General features: G+C 38.4%; 1 protein-coding gene across 2 annotated transcripts in view; it reads right to left on the reverse strand.

Moving 5' to 3' along the window:
- The window catches only part of LOC117385057 (laminin subunit alpha-3-like), an 89,736-nt gene that overhangs the window by 40,208 nt on the left and 33,441 nt on the right, over positions 1-16,087 (reverse strand). For both annotated transcript variants that reach the window (XM_033982300.2, XM_055228326.1), the window contains exons 9-25: positions 15,978-16,068; positions 14,164-14,295; positions 13,746-13,796; positions 13,602-13,646; positions 11,532-11,666; positions 10,802-10,936; positions 9,799-9,936; positions 9,673-9,725; positions 8,727-8,826; positions 6,973-7,025; positions 5,912-6,017; positions 5,090-5,189; positions 4,833-4,989; positions 3,506-3,644; positions 2,510-2,652; positions 2,318-2,421; positions 601-757 (exon numbers count right to left, since the gene is read on the reverse strand). In XM_033982300.2, coding sequence (XP_033838191.1) covers positions 601-757; positions 2,318-2,421; positions 2,510-2,652; positions 3,506-3,644; positions 4,833-4,989; positions 5,090-5,189; positions 5,912-6,017; positions 6,973-7,025; positions 8,727-8,826; positions 9,673-9,725; positions 9,799-9,936; positions 10,802-10,936; positions 11,532-11,666; positions 13,602-13,646; positions 13,746-13,796; positions 14,164-14,295; positions 15,978-16,068 — 1,839 coding nt within the window. The remainder of the gene's footprint in view (positions 1-600; positions 758-2,317; positions 2,422-2,509; positions 2,653-3,505; positions 3,645-4,832; positions 4,990-5,089; positions 5,190-5,911; positions 6,018-6,972; positions 7,026-8,726; positions 8,827-9,672; positions 9,726-9,798; positions 9,937-10,801; positions 10,937-11,531; positions 11,667-13,601; positions 13,647-13,745; positions 13,797-14,163; positions 14,296-15,977; positions 16,069-16,087) is intronic.

Here is a 16,087-nt window from a genome sequence, read left to right on the forward strand (position 1 = left end):
GAAACAGTAAACAAAAGGTGTTAGAGTTGCGGTTTATTAAAAAAAAAAAAAAGTATTCTCTTCACAGTGAATATTGCAAATAACTCCAGAAGCATTTGAGAATCATATAGACCTGTCACGATAATTTTGAAGTGCGATATAATGCATGTAAATATAGACAATAAACGATAATACTGAAACCATAAAGCAGAAATATTCACCAAAAAGTATTCTAGATGTACAGTATTGTTAAAAATATGAGCTGCAATAATTAAATAAGAGAATGCAACACTTAAAAGTAGTTTTTTTGTATCTATAATGAGCCTTAGAAGTTCATAATGCAACTCTCAAAAGCTCTAATCTCATCGTAGTACAGAAAAAAATCTAAATCTTCCTACTGGTGCAAAGAAAAAGTCCCCACGATAAACATTAACCCACAAAAATGATTGTTCCATCTGTCATGTATTGAACAATAAGTCGATTTATTGTGACAGGTCTAGTGAAATATAAACTGATAAACTAACACAAGAATCCCATGTGTTTCAGAACATGTTTGTAGAGGACATTTTATCATTGCTGTTACATTACATTTGGAGACTACGCAGACTTAAGTTCACCCACCTGCCTCCCATTGAGCACAGCCATCTCCGGGTGATCTGCTGTGGGACGTCGTACTTTGGTCTGCCTCCTCTTGCGCCCGCTGCGACTCGACAGAACTCCCCGTGTACCCAGGACTGAGGCGAATGCATCCAGGGACAGGTGCTTGTAGAGTAAACAGCTGGAAAAGTGCAGAAATTAGACAAAATTGTTATAATAATTAGTTAGTACATAATAGAGATGGGCAAAATTGACAAAATTTAAAGAAGTATCATATAGGATTCTATTTAACCATTTTTCAAACACATTTTAGTCAAATTTATATATGTTATAATGGGTTCAGTACATTTTGCTGCTTTTTTCTTCAGCTTTTTCCTGTACAAAAAATGTATCAAAAATAAACCGAATCGACGCCTCTGAAAACTGAAGCTGAAACTGAACCAAATCTGATTTTAGTGTACTGTTACACCCCTACAAGCTAGAAGAGTAACTCGAAAAACCTTGATATTTGAAACACATAATCAACAATGTTTTACAGTTTGACAAAAACATGGTAAAAGTGGGGTAGAAATTTGAATGGACAAAAATATAAAAAAATATATATAAAAAAGACAAAACTGATTCAAATGTGTTATGCAGTTATTATTGATCCCAAAGTGTGTGTGTGCGTGTGTGTACGTGTGTGTGCGTGTGTGCGTGTGTGTGCAGATGGATGTGAGTGAATGTGTACTCTAAAACACAAATTGTTCGTGGGCTCAGTGTTGTGTAAGTATGAGGGCGGAAGAGATGTGAGGGCTGGAGGGATGGGAAGGAAGGAGGGATGTGAGGGGAGGAGAGGCGGGAGGGAACGAGGGATGTGAGGGATGAAGGAATGTGCGGGGATGAGGGGTGGGAGAGGGCGGTATGTTGTTTGATTTTTTGTATATGTATTAAATTTAATAGTTTTATTTGTGATTTTTCTTGCATTTGCACAGTATAATTCAATGCACCTGCCTATTTAAGCTAACACTTATATACAAAAATGAAATTTAAATTTAAAACCAGTAAATAGTCTTACACCATCAGTTTTTTATGTCCAACCAGTATATCGGCTGAACTGATATGTGGAAGCCGATATGTGACCCAGCAAATTTTAACAAACAATAACAATATTGGATAGATCGGTGTTTCCCGATTTACAGCTTTTGTATTTTATTATTGGAAATTTCCTAAAAAACAAATGAAAAGGTCCATATTGTGCTATTTTCTGATCTCTGTTATAATATTGTTTCCTAATCTGAACACACCTGGAGTTGTGTTTTATTTCATGTTTTATTTTTTCATCATGTTTTTGTTTCATGTTTCATTTACCACTCCCTGCATATTTAGACTGAGTTCTTCTCTCAAACAGAAAACACTCTGTTCCACCTTGTGATGTCATCATGTGGTAATACAGGAAGTGCTCCACTGTGTTTTTAAGCTGCATATACTTCTCATTTGGGTAAATTCAGACCTAGAATTGCCTGTACGAAAGGTAAGATGCAGACAGACTAATAATAAAGTGTTACTCAAACATGTGTGAATGAAACAAAACACAACTCCAGATCTGTTTTTAATGAGGTAACAACATTATAACATGACTTAAAGCTCCCAAGAATCAATAACGGACCTTTACATGAATCTAATCTAATACCTTACATTACTAAACAGTCACAGAATATAATAACTAATAATAAATAAGTGAACTCTGAATGGGACTTACTTTGTGTCCCTATCAGCAGTGAGTTGGTATGTGCACGGCGTGGTGACCTTTTCCTTAAGCAGAGGGGCTTCGTAATAATCACGGGGCAGCAATACAAGATAATCCTAGAGACAACGCAAAACAACTGATACAACATCCTCAAAACATTAATCAGGAGCTGATTTTCACACAATGCAGATCTAATGGAGTTACCAGCAGAACTCCCTCGGCTCTTATGTGGATGAACCATTTCCCCGTGGTGAGGGCAAAGGGCTCCGCGAAGCCCTCTCCTGGGACGGTGAGGAAAGATGGAGACCGACTCCTGGGAAACACCACTTCCTTGCTCTGTTCTGACCCTGCCAAAAAAACAAGACAGAATAATCAAGCACACTGGTAAAAAAAAGTTATACACAGTGATGTCCTAAAGTTGAATTATGTAACTTTTCCAGTGGAGAGTCTGCCGCCCGTGTGTCTCAATGGAGGTGATATTGCTTTGCCGAGAATGTTTCACAGTATGGCATTAATTAAACTTTTCTATGTACATGTAAACAAGCAAGTGGCACCTCTAAGCCAACTTACAAGTCAGATCTGTGGAGATGCAAGCCTGCTACAAGAAAATATGAATGTTTTTTTTAAGGTTGTTTAGACATGAATAAATGCAAGATATGAGATTTAAGTTTAATGTCATACTGTGGAACATTTCAGGAAAAGCAATAACATCATCACAGAGACACGGGATGGAACAGGTTGTGGAATCTTCATCAGAAAAGTTACATAGCGAACCTTTAAAAGTGAAAACATTTTAAGAGTGTTTTCTGATCTTAACATGAAGAACAAGGTGCATTTGTTACTCTCCTTTCAACCTCAAGAGCGGCCACATCAAATCAGTTGCTTTAATATGTAACCCAACCTTGTGCATTCCCCTCTCTCACACCAGTTCTTACTCTCTCTGTTTTTCATCAGTCTGGAAGCCCTCAACTATGCTACAAACATATGCACCATCTCTCCAAATCAACTCAGTCTAATGGGTGTTGACTTATGTTTACTATTTTTATACAAAGCTCCATGTACTTCTACAAGAATGAACTAAAATTAAAACTAATACATCTCAGCATAACTCAACAGCACTACAAAAGCAAGTACAATACAAGGAAAGTAGTTAATGAGCAACAAGTAACTGTGTATTAAAGGTTAGAATAATGGCCTTACCTGCAGCGCCCCTTGTATTAGTAACTCTAATGCGTCCGGCTACTGCGGAGCTGCTTGGGTTAATGAATCGTAAAACCACACGGAAAAACTGCGGACTCTCATCTCTGGGGTCAACATGCACACTTACTTTGACTTCATTCTGCAGGGATATAAGTGACAAACACATGACTGAATACAGTTAAAGTACAATTTAAAGTGCATATGACTGGTTAGACCATTCATTTCACTAACGCACCGCTGCTTCAGTATTTTTGTCGGGAATTCTTGCGATTTTTGTGAGTTGACAGATTCTTGAGAATCCATCTTGTTCAGCTCCAGCTGAAGTGTTTGCAGGTGATTGGTCCCACACCATGAAACCGACCAATCACACACAGTTCAGCATAGTGGTTTAGGCAGAAACCAGCGCTGAACAAACCAAAACCAACATGGCGACGCCAACAGACGTACTTCAGCTTATTTTAGTAGAAATACAGACTCTTTTGTTTTTTGTGCTTTGTGCATCTGTGGATGTGCAAGACATCTGTGCTTTTCTCTTAAATGGATTTAAGTTAGATTTTTCATCCTGTTCCACTGTTGTGAATGTTCCGTCAATCAACTTGCAAAATTTGTTTGAACGCTCAGATCATTGGTTGAAAGACTGATGTGTTGTACTCAGAAATCTACACAAATCAATCTGCTGAGAGCCAGGTTAGCATTTTTGTACTTTTCGTTTCAACTTTTTTTTTTCCCCCCACAAACTGACACTTAACTGGTTTAAAACTATAATTAGAAAAACATGAAAACCTGCCTTATGCACTTTACCAATAATGGAATGATGTTAAGTTTGAGTAAACAGTGCAAATAAATCAAAGTAAATAGTCAGCATGCAAGAAAAAAGCATGAAAAGCCACTTGAGCACCCCTGTCACTTACAATCACAGCAAGATTTAAATCCAGCTTCATCCACCACCAAAATTCTGGCTTTGACGGGTGCTTTCCCCTTGCGAGGTGGGGTGCTGTAGCGTATTACAATGTGGAAAAGGCCACGAAAGCCGAAGCTAAGCTCTAGGATCACCTCTGGCTGGAAGAGAGAGTGTTAGTTCCCACAGAAAGGACTAATCAGAAAAGTATTTGTGCAGTAATGGAAGCAAAGGATGATGGTGAAGAGAAGAGATAAGAATAGGAAACGCTGGGTACATCTGAATGGTCAGTGAAATCAGATATAAAATAATCAGATAAGCCAATAATGATATCTGATTTAGGTGTGTGTTTACATGCACAAAACACATCAACACTGTGCATATCTACGTAAACAATCAAAGGAGAATGTGTTGATGAAGTGGACTGACCTGTGCAGGCGACATGGAAGCATAACCTCTCCAGCTATAATCTGGAAACACCTCTGGGTCGTAACCAAATCGCACCGGTCTGGCATTTGGAGTGGTGCCATCTTCCAGCTCAAACTTGAGATGGTGCAGTGAGGGGAGATAGTAGTTGGGTGCGGGCCTAAAAAAGTTCAAAATTTTAAGCAGGGTTGCATAACTTCTCAAATGGTTTGGACAATGAATATTAATGTACATATATATATAAGTCTACTGGATCTTACGCAGTGCATTTAAGGCCGACTATGTTCTGGCGGCACTGGCACTGTCCGGACACGTCATCACAGGCTGAATCAATGGCTCCGCCCACATCACACTGACAACCTAGAAATCACATTATTGATTTAAATTTTATAAAATAGTATAAGGTAATGTTCTGATATTTTGTGTTTAGTTGTGTTTGTGTAGAGTTGACACCTAGACTGTATATATAAATGGACATAGCTATCCTGCTAGCCGCCACGTTCCAAAGAGAAAGTTAGCGTGGGTACAGCGGGCTCCAATTCATTTTACATTGAAAAATTGTCCCTCTCTCTGTAACTGCTGCTGTCAGACTCATCATTTCAGTCTTAAAATGTTCGTATTAACCCGCTCTACATGATCTCTGTATTTTTATTTCACTTTTGTGTCCATAAATCAAGATATGAACATTAATAACAGACAAATCAGGCACCTTCTTTCCCCAAGATCACTCCCGTTAGTGTTAGCAACAGACCCTTTTCGTTGTTCTTGTGAGTGTGTGTGAGTTTTTGTTAATGCAACTACTTTTGTATGTCACACTTGGTTGCTATGCCGATAAGTGAATGTGGAGATTCTATTGGTCAGTTTTTCTTTTTGGAGACTGGCTCTTGTGAGTTGAGACTGCTGTTGTTTTGTTCTTGTTTTGTTTTAGGTCACGGCCAAGAGTAGCCCTTGTGTCCAGAAAATGAATGAATCGTTTATGGATGAATGGTTTATTTTGGTAAATTTACAAAATTGATAGAATCAAATCCACAATCAAATACTTGACTGATCAATGACTAATATTTCAACAAAAACACACAAACCTTCACAGCCAAAGTAATTGCGTTTTCGAAGAAAGAAATATCCATCCTTGCACGTGTCGCATCCGTGACCACAAGAATTGGGTTTACAGTGGCATTGTCCAGTTTTCTGTAATCAAAAGTAAAGTGACATGAGTTACAAAGTATGTCTGGGGTTGGTATTAATGACAAATACAGGATGTGCTCACTAAAACTATCATTTCAGATGGAGGACAACAAGAGCAACTCACCGTCTAAAGCACGTTAGCCAGCTCACTGTGTCTTAAAGCTAACAGTCACTTTTAATAAAATTGGAAAGCATCAAATAAACAACCTATTATCAAATTAATTAAAATAAACACTACCCAATTATTTTTATATGTAGAATTCTTCAGTTTGTGGTGATGTTTTAATATTTATTATGCCTTAAAATTAGCATTAGCATTAGCACTGAGACAGAAATATGTCTTTCTAAATACAGAAGTGTCCTCCTGTGAAGTATTCATTTTGTTTGTGTAGTTTTTAACATGTTATCATTGACATTCACCCGTAGTGCCCTGTCCACTGCCTCATCTTTAAATATTTATTAATTTTAGCGTGACTCAGTAAAAACCTCACAGAGATACAATTGGACAAGTAGTGATGCTAACAGTGAGGTTGCCACGTGAGACTATTAGGTCCAAAAACTGACAACAATCACATCTTTAGGATTTAATAGTGCCACCACTTTATGACGCTAAAATATAATCATACCTTTGTTTATTTCTGCTGATAGAGAAGACATTGAACTGTGTGCTAGTTAATGTTTCAGGTGGATAAACCCAGTAATTACTCCATAAAGATTTTAACCATAAACAAGGTCAAAATATACCACGTTCTATACCATGGAATAGAAAACCTAACCAGTCCACTGGGTTTCAGAATGATGAAAAATTAGATCAGTTGTCAGTAATTGACAATAAAAATCTAAATATTTGATCTTTTGAACTGTGAAAAGCCCTCAAAATGTCATCTATAACAGAGAGCCGAAACCCATCAATTAAGTGCTTCAGTTTTAATAATGTAAAATTCCATATTTGTTTTACCTGGTCACACTCTCCAATCCCACTTATGGTTCCTTTCACGTCACATCGACACTCTGTATGAGAGAATAAAAGAGGGGTAAACAAGGGGATCAGCGCTGAATAGAGTCTGATTACTGAATTGGTGAAACACATCCACACAAACCCCTAATCTTGATGAATCTGACATCAAAGCTCCTGCTGTCTGTGCCTCCTTTCAACTCAGTGAAAACAAAAACCAGGTAATGTCCAGCCATAGTGGAGCAAAGGCATTCTTTGGATATTATTTTCCAGTTCTTCTGTCTTCAGGCACATTGCTAATAACATTTTTGCTGTAGCGCTGCTCTGTAACCTAAGAAAGCTATCTGGACATGGAATGCAGCTGCAGCGGAGACAGAAGCCATATTATTAGCCCTGTTTTAGGGTGACAGTCCTCCAGCCAAGGAAGGAAAGTATTTTTGCATTTTGGAAACAACGCCATGCAGTCACTGTGTTAATCTTGTAGTCAGCAATGCAGGAATGTTCCAGTACTTTACAATGACTTGACGCTTACTCTACATACTGTTACGTACATCTTCACCTTATTTGCCCTGAGCTGAAAACCTGATAACCTACAGTGACAGGCTGCACCCTCCTATTATCTCTAGAACACAGCAATATAAAAACTATAAATTACATTCTACTTGATTTGACTTGACATGAATCTGACAGTTTATGGTAAAGATGCCTCCAAGACAGATGTGTCACAACATTTTTGTGGCTTCACACAAAACAATTATTGATTCAGAAATTGTGTTGAAAAAGAACACATTTAACTACCTTAATTAAATCAAATTATTTTAAGAGCCTCCCTAAAACTCCAGTGCATATTCAGAAACGTAGATGTGGTTTTAAACTGTAAACTTGGAAACACGTTACTCAAAGTTACATCTTTAGGCTACAATAAATAACCCCATAGCTCAAAGCAGCAGAAAAAGTAAGTTAGCATCATAGACTGTAAATATAAATGGGCATAGCTAACGTGCTAGCCGCTGTATTCTAAATAGAAAGTGATCATGGGTGCGCTTCCGGGTCCGTCGACTCTGGCTTCAATTCACTTTACATTGGAAAACTATGTCCCCTCTCTCTATAACTGCTGCTGTCAGACACGTTATTTTGGCCTTAAAATGTTAATATAAACCCGCTCTACATGATCCTGGTATTTTTATTTATTTATTTTTGTGTCTGTAAATCAAGGCATGAACATTAATAAGTCATGTTTGCACTGTTGTTCTGATGTTGTTGTTGTGTTGTATATATCTACCTCTAGACTATTTTATTTTTAAGCATATCTTTTTTAACTTTTATATTATTATTATTCAGTGTTTTACGTTGCACTTATCACCAAAAAAAGGTTGTCGTTTGTGAGTTGTGTTCACTGACAATGGCAATAAAAGTCTTGTGATTTTTTGAATAAGAGACAAATCAGGCGCCTTTCTTTCTCTAGCGTTAGCAATAGGTTTGATTGTCAGTGTTGCTAAGCGCTCGCTCCCTGTTAAACCAGCAGTGCAGGCGGGAAGAGGGGTTACCTTCAACAGCCTCGCTCCAGATTGGCTCTTTGGTTGCTAAGATACGCTCTGTCGGAATTCCTAATATGCAACTTGACTCCAAATTGGCAGCTATAACTGTTAGCTTCGATGAGCTTCCTTTGACTGGAGTCAGAAGCTATGGGTGACGTCACATTCACTTAATTCACTTCTTCATACAGTCTATAGTTAGCATGTTACACAATAACTCACCTATACAGCCCCGGGGGTGGTTTGAGGCCAGATTCCAGTAGAGGGGTTTACACTTATCACAGAGGGTTCCTTCCACATTTGGACGGCAGCGGCACACACCCTGAAACAACACAAGTCAGAATTGGCCATTTTGTTTAGTCTTTTTTTTTACTACTCGTGATTACACTTCTTGTTTGTGAATGAATTAGAGCACGGGAAAAGCTCCAAAAGGGCTCGACATGACTTAATCTTCCTGTTTCTTTGCATAACACACTGCAAGGACGAACCCTCTTCCTTTCCTTTATTCTTTGCAAAAGGAAATAAACTGTCACTCAAAACATCCTCAATTATAATAGATTTGGGAACAGTAGAGCTGCCAATGAATACAATTCTACACCACACCTAAGTCTGCTGTATACACTCAATACTTTCATTAAAATAGGTTTCCCTTAGATAAAATATAAAAGGTCCTACATTATACAAAAATATGGATTCGTGTGATCTTTAAGTCATGTTATAATGTTGTTACCGCCTCAAAAACAGACCTGGAATTGTGTTTTGTTTCATTCACACACGTCTGAGTAACCTTTTATTATCAATCTGTCTACATTTCCAAAGCTCAAAATCCTCTGTTCCACCTTGTGATGTCATGAAGCAGTAGTTTTCAAGTTAGCAGCTACCTTTAACATTTGTTCAGTAGAAATAGGCAATTCCAGGGCTGAAATTATCCAAATGATTCTAGTTATATGGAGTTTTATGGAGTTTAAAAATACAGAGGAGCACTTCCTGTATTAACACATGACATCACAAGGTGGAACAGAGTGTTTTCTGTTTGAATGTAGATCTAATTTGTGTGTTACAAATGTGAATGAAACAAAACACAACACCAGGCATGTTTTTAATGAGGAAACAACATTGTAGCATAGAGTAATATGGCTGCTTTTAAGTTCAATAAATGGTTTAATACCGTTTGAATATCAGCGATTTCAGATCCTGCGGGGTTACAGGTGCTGATGTGTGCTGAGGAGAAAAACAAAGGAGGTTATACAAGTTTTGCACAGAATATGAGGAAAAGAGTCCATTTCAAACTCACCAGAGCATTGGGGAAAGCTCAGGACTCCAGAAGCACATCGATCACACTGTTGGCCCACCACACCAGGCAGACAAAGGCACTGGCCCGACAGAGAGTTACATGTGGTCCCATACGAGCCCTCCGCAGAGCACTGACAGGCTGCACGTACGAGGCACAGAGACAATGGTAAGTTCAAATAACATCAAGTCTGTCTCAGGTGTAGATCAAGATTAAAAAGTTCATCTAAGGCAAATTGGAGTAATCTATAGAGCAGTCTGTTAAAATCTGTTTAGTCACTGTTTCTTTTAAGTGTGTCTGAGTGATATTTCTCTTGGTTTTGTCAGTTATTACAATAGTAAACTGGACAGACTGAAAACATCAGTTGAAAACTCCATGTAAAGTACTTTAAAGGACACAATTTGTCCATGTATTTGAAGAAAATGTGCAGCTCTTGAGGTCAAAATAAGTGTGTTGTGTACTGTCTGCATCCAAATATAAAGTGTTGTCTTGGAAATGCACTGTTAGCCTGCTAGTTGTTGTCAGCTTTATCATGACAGAAAAACTCCGATCGAGCCTTTGAAAGCTGTGAAAAGTTCTCATAAACTTTTCCCAGTGAATAATACAGATTCTTGGAAGTACGTAAGGAGTAACTTTGGACTAAACTAGTTCTGTTTTCACATTTTTAACACAGTAACCTAAAGAAAAGATGCACAAACCAAAAGTGTGATTGCCATTTTAAATATAGTGTTTACTATAGCCATTACTGGTCTATTCCTAGGCATCTCCCAAGAAGGGAAAGCTCCATATACTATATCCTCTTTCCTTTGTGAAACTCTGTCAGAGGCAAATTACATGGAATACATCATTTTGTTTGACAGCATGTGTCCTTATATGATGCTGGGGGAGCTTCAGTGTCATGGGAAAGGAGCAGACAGGACTCAGTTACCACAGGCATTTTGCCCACCATAAATAATATTAGTAAAGGTCAATTGGATAGTATTTTAGTTATCGCCGTTTTACTCACCAGCGCAGTCTGGGTATCCATAGAAACCGGGAGCACATTCATCACAGTTCTGGCCGACATAGTTGGGGAGACAAATACACTGTCCATTTGGAGCACATGTGATGTCAGCTACACCAGCGCCATCGCAATCACAAGCTACAAGAACAAAACCTTACTTTGATTAATGCTTTTTTCAGTGTTTATTCCATTATTTTGACAGCTATTCCATACTGACAAAGAGAGAATTCCAATCTAATAAATCTTTTCAAAATTAACAAACTGAAACAGCAATGGGATTGGTTGGATCTCGAGCCGCAAGATCTCAAAACAAAATTGTCACAAGACTGTGCACACATGAGAAAAATGATCTTGTGAGAGTTGTGTTGAGATGTGTTTACATTTTGGATTGGACAAAAAGGGTTAGGCCCGAGCGACACCTCTTGAGAAACTAGAGTCACAAACAGCTCTGCTACAGTGACAGCAAATATGTTAAATAAAGTAAATAAAAAACGATGAGGCCAAAACTGTGAACTGGATCTCACAATTTACATATTCAAATTTATGTTAAAATCTTGTTTTGGCTCGTCCTCATGGAAATTCGGTCTTGTCATGCATGTAATAGTGAGACTAATTAACAATGTCTATTCTTATATCTCATCTGTTCACAAGAGGTATGCGTTTTTATGTCTACGTGTAAAGCTTCAATATCTACATTAGAACTAAGGTGTTGATTGCTCCATTGTGTTCATACCCTGGCAGTTTGGAAATGAGTGGTATCCAGGCTGGCAGCGCTCACATGCCTCCCCCTCCACACCACGACGACACAGGCAGCGCCCGAATGCATCGCACAGCTCCCGGACTGTCCCTCTATAGTCGCACAGGCACTCTGCAACGTAAATAATGCAAGGTACAAAACAACACTGTCTGTAAAAAAAATGGTTCTAACAAAAGTAACGCTTTTTGAACAGTCTATGAAACCCAGACAACACATAGTTATTTAGATCTTTATATGCTCTTCTACTTTCACAATGTTTAAATCCAGGTTCAAAACGGTTCTGTTTAGCTGTGCATATGACTGAAAGGTTTTTATTTTGCACTCTTCTCTTTTAATGTTAATTTTATGATGATTATTTATGTTTTGATTGGTTTGTATTGTGATTTTAATGTCTTTCTTATTCTGTAAAGCACTTTGCCTTGCCATACCATATGTCATATAGATGGAACGACAAGAGCCAGTTTTCCCTATTTATTACATTGTACTTTCACATAAAATATCTAAAAATGTAAATTCAGAAATGTTTACCCTGATGATATGTTGTGTTATATCAGTTAACTTCTTGCTTTACAACAAAAATGCATTTTCACAACATTTTAACTGCCCCTATCTGTATTAAATATTATTAGGGCACAGTATTATTATAAGAAATGGTCCAGTTGCTTTTCTCACCCCATGACCACCACATTTAGGTTTTCTTAAATATATTCTGGTTGAACAATCAGGCTGGCACAGATTTACGGTGGTTCAAGTCTCAGTGGCACACAGTGGTACAGCCACACTGGTGCTGCCAAGTCTCTCCTGGCATTGGTATGTGGATAGACTTGGCTCCACTTTCTCTTTCTTTGCTTCCAAGCAGCCTCTGATTACACAGAATCAGCTTTTTAAATTCCTTTTCCTGCAGCTCACAGAACAAATGACAAATTCCTGATCGGGCATGTTTGGGGAAAGTGACTGTGTTCCTAATTTGTCAGGAATTGACGGAGGGATAAAGTCTGGCTAGCGCTGTTAGCATGTCCTTAACAGACCAAAGAGTGGCTTTTTGAGACCAGAAAGGTTATTGAGCAATGGGACCATAAACTAATAATAGGACAATATTTATCAGAGAACAGTCCCAGGAGTTTGACCAAGAGTTGAGGGAACAAGGACCACTTGAACTTCCCAACTGATGGATAGGATAATTTAAGTTAAGTTTATAAAGCTAAATTAGTAGTGGTATTAGTAAGAAATGTATTTACAATGCAATTACTGAAAAATGTTGCTACTTACATCTCCCACTAACAACTTCTACTATGGCAAAAAAGAAAAAATAATAATAAATTCTGTACTGGACAAATGTTTTAGAGTGATTGCTGGTGGACACTGCCTTATATCTTTCCGAAGGAAGGAGCTAACTACACTGAAGCTAACAGACCTATTTGTTTACAGTTTCTGTTTGTTGAACTACAGTATGTGTGAACTGTGCCCAAGTCATATTTTGCATAATCGTTCAGGCTCTCACACATATACACATACTGGCTGTCACATTAGTTTTCCTTGTTTTGATTTAGGTGTAAGGATAGAGTCATAAATAGGTTATAAATCATGTCTAAACCCCCCATTCCCCCCATGTTGATGGATTGCCTTTCCTAACAAAAATTCCCTCTCAAACCATCTCTTTTCTAAGATCTGTATCTCACTATCTTTAAAGGAGTGCTTAGTGGCTTTGAGATGGAGATGTACAGCAGACTGGGGTCCCGAGCTGCTCTTGCGACAGTGTCCATCAGCAATCTGACCAGAAATGAAGAAGCCTCCTGAATAAAACTTTTATTCAGTTGACGGAATTGATTTTTTCGTTTGTTATGGCTCACACCTGGACGATTGAGGGATTACGCACAGACAACAACTTTACTACTACTACCATTACTACTGCTAATGCTACTTCTATACTGCAAGTTGCAACTTTTAACAATAATCTTAAACTTTGGTTAGACATATTCAGGGTTTGCTTGTGGTTTGTCTCTCAAAAACAGCATGCTACATTAAAAAAATACCAATCATACTCACGCTGACATCTGGGTGGGTCATAGTATCCCGGCGGGCAAGTAGGGACTAGAGAAAGAAGAAATAATGAAAGATAAATAAATCAATTGTCTGCTTTACTTTGGTGGTTTGATAAATTGCATGTTATGGCTGCAGTTCAAGTCTTACCCACAATAGTACCAGCGGAGGACTTGGTGGTTGTCTGATAAACTGGGTATTCTGATTTCAAAGAAGATAAAAGCAATTAACATCTTATTTTCAGTGTCAAGATCTAGTTGTGGTCAGCTTATCTTGAACAATTATAGTCATATGAACCTTGAAAAATGATAAACTTTTAACAATGTGAGTAATAGCATACTTAAAAACAGCAAAAGGTTAAAATGATGAGATACAGTTGAAGAAATGTCTGTTAATGACTGCGTGTGCCTTTTAAGTCGAGATTCTTTGTGCCAACAGCCTAGGGATCCAAGTACCAGGTATTAATATCGTTGTAATAAATCTATTCATTGACATTAAACATCTTCAAAAAAAAATACCTCAGGCAAGCACATAAAGAGCATGATCATAAATGCTTTGAATGACTCACTGATGCATTGTGGGTAGTAATAGTAGCCATCAGCGCAGCGATCACAGTTGTCTCCTGTAAACTGTGGCTTGCAGAGGCACCTCCCAGATCCCATCTCACATCCAGCTGTAGTCTGCTCATTACATCGGCAACCTGGTGGAGGCAGGACGAGAAAAGATGCCACAGGTTTGTCCAGGAATGCATATTTAATGTAACGTGTTAGATTCAAGTTTATTTATGTAGCACATTTAAAACTTCAGCTGGCCAAAGTGTAGATAACACGATACATAGGAAAAGAACAATAAAACATCAAGATATCCTGTCTAGCTAATCTTAAATGCCAGGGAGAAGAGGTGGGTTTTCAGCATAGTCTTAAACTGAGAGGATCTGACAAGTCCATAGTCTGGGCGCTGCCACAGAGAAGGCGCTGTCTCCTCTGGTCTTGAGCCTGGCTTTGGGCACAGCCAACAGGAGCTGGTCAGCTGACCTCAGAGCTTTGGGCGGAGTATAGGGCTGCAGTAGCTCCCTCAATAAATAGGTGGTTTTATTGGTATGACGGTGGAAATTAGTGTGTATTTATGATTTTATTTACTGTACATACTTAGTTATGTGATCTACTGTAGGTTGCAAGCGTCACAATATTCTTGAATCTCTATAATTTAAAATAGAGCTGGAGGACAGGTCAGATTTCTATGGTGGATGTTGTTGTTTAACAGCTTTGCAGACCTCATTTTTGGCCAATATCTTTAAATTACCAGGCTTATCCATATAAAACAAACAATAGTAAACAGTTCAATGTCTTCTCTGCAAGCATAAATAGCTTTAGAAAGAACTGGCATTACTCCAACCCAGGGATGTGACCATTGTTAGTTGAAAGGACTTTAAAACATGAGGTCAATATGTCATTAGCAACTGGAGAAAATGATAAGGTTCAACATTTGTGAATAATAAGTTTGGATATTTATTCCAATATCCAAGACAGAAAATCCCCCTTACACTGTAACTTATTTAGGTCCCTGCCCTCTATCTGAAGCTATGACAAAAACATTAAAATCTGGAACATGAACACAAGCTATCTTTGTTACCAAAACTTCTGGTTGATTTCAGGGTTTCTTTGATACTGTTTATTCTTCTTTAAGTCATAATTTCTCTATGACTAACCCCGAGTAAACAATAAACACTTTGACAACGTTTCACCTAAATTCACCTCTTCCGCTGCTAAGCTCACATAATGAAGTTCGAGGATCCTTTTGGTTTGTCCTAAAGCGCTGGGGGCATCCAGTTTAATTCCACTGCTTTCTAATGTCCAAACACAACTGGCAGCTATTTTTGTGGTGGGGGAACAGTCATGGACCTATTAGAGCAATGTAAACATCACCAGATCCCAGTTTAGCATGACTACAAACCCATGGTGCCAGTAGCGCTTACGCAATGGTGCCATTTGCGTCTGTCCTCAACAAGAGGCTGATCCCGCCTTTGAACATCACACAGTTTGGCTTGACATGGGTGAGTCTCACATACCTTAGCACCATGTGAAGACAGTTGCCAAAACATGTATGTACTTTTTGCTCATGCAGGTAGGATCTGTGCAAGCGTATATTTTAGGATCTCTTTAAATGCTTACATAAACTGCGCTTGTTGTGTCAATATTGGTTAAACTGAAGCAATGTCATGGTGCAGTTCCACAAAGCACCCTGGCTCCTTTGATAAACATAAACCACATTCTTTGCTTCAGGTGACTTAACTTTCACTCAAAACAGTCCAATTTCATCCCAACAGAAACAACATGAAGAAATTAAAAACAAAAGATGAGTGCGAGGACAAAGAAAACGTACGTATGCAGCCGGTGGGAGACTCTGGTGGGACTCCATAAGGTCTGTAGAAGCCGTCGATACAGCGCTCACAGTTCACTCCAGCAGTGTTGTGCTGGAAGAAATTCAACATA

Source organism: Periophthalmus magnuspinnatus, chromosome 17, assembly GCF_009829125.3.
Source record: "Periophthalmus magnuspinnatus isolate fPerMag1 chromosome 17, fPerMag1.2.pri, whole genome shotgun sequence".
Lineage (NCBI taxonomy): Eukaryota > Metazoa > Chordata > Actinopteri > Gobiiformes > Gobiidae > Periophthalmus > Periophthalmus magnuspinnatus.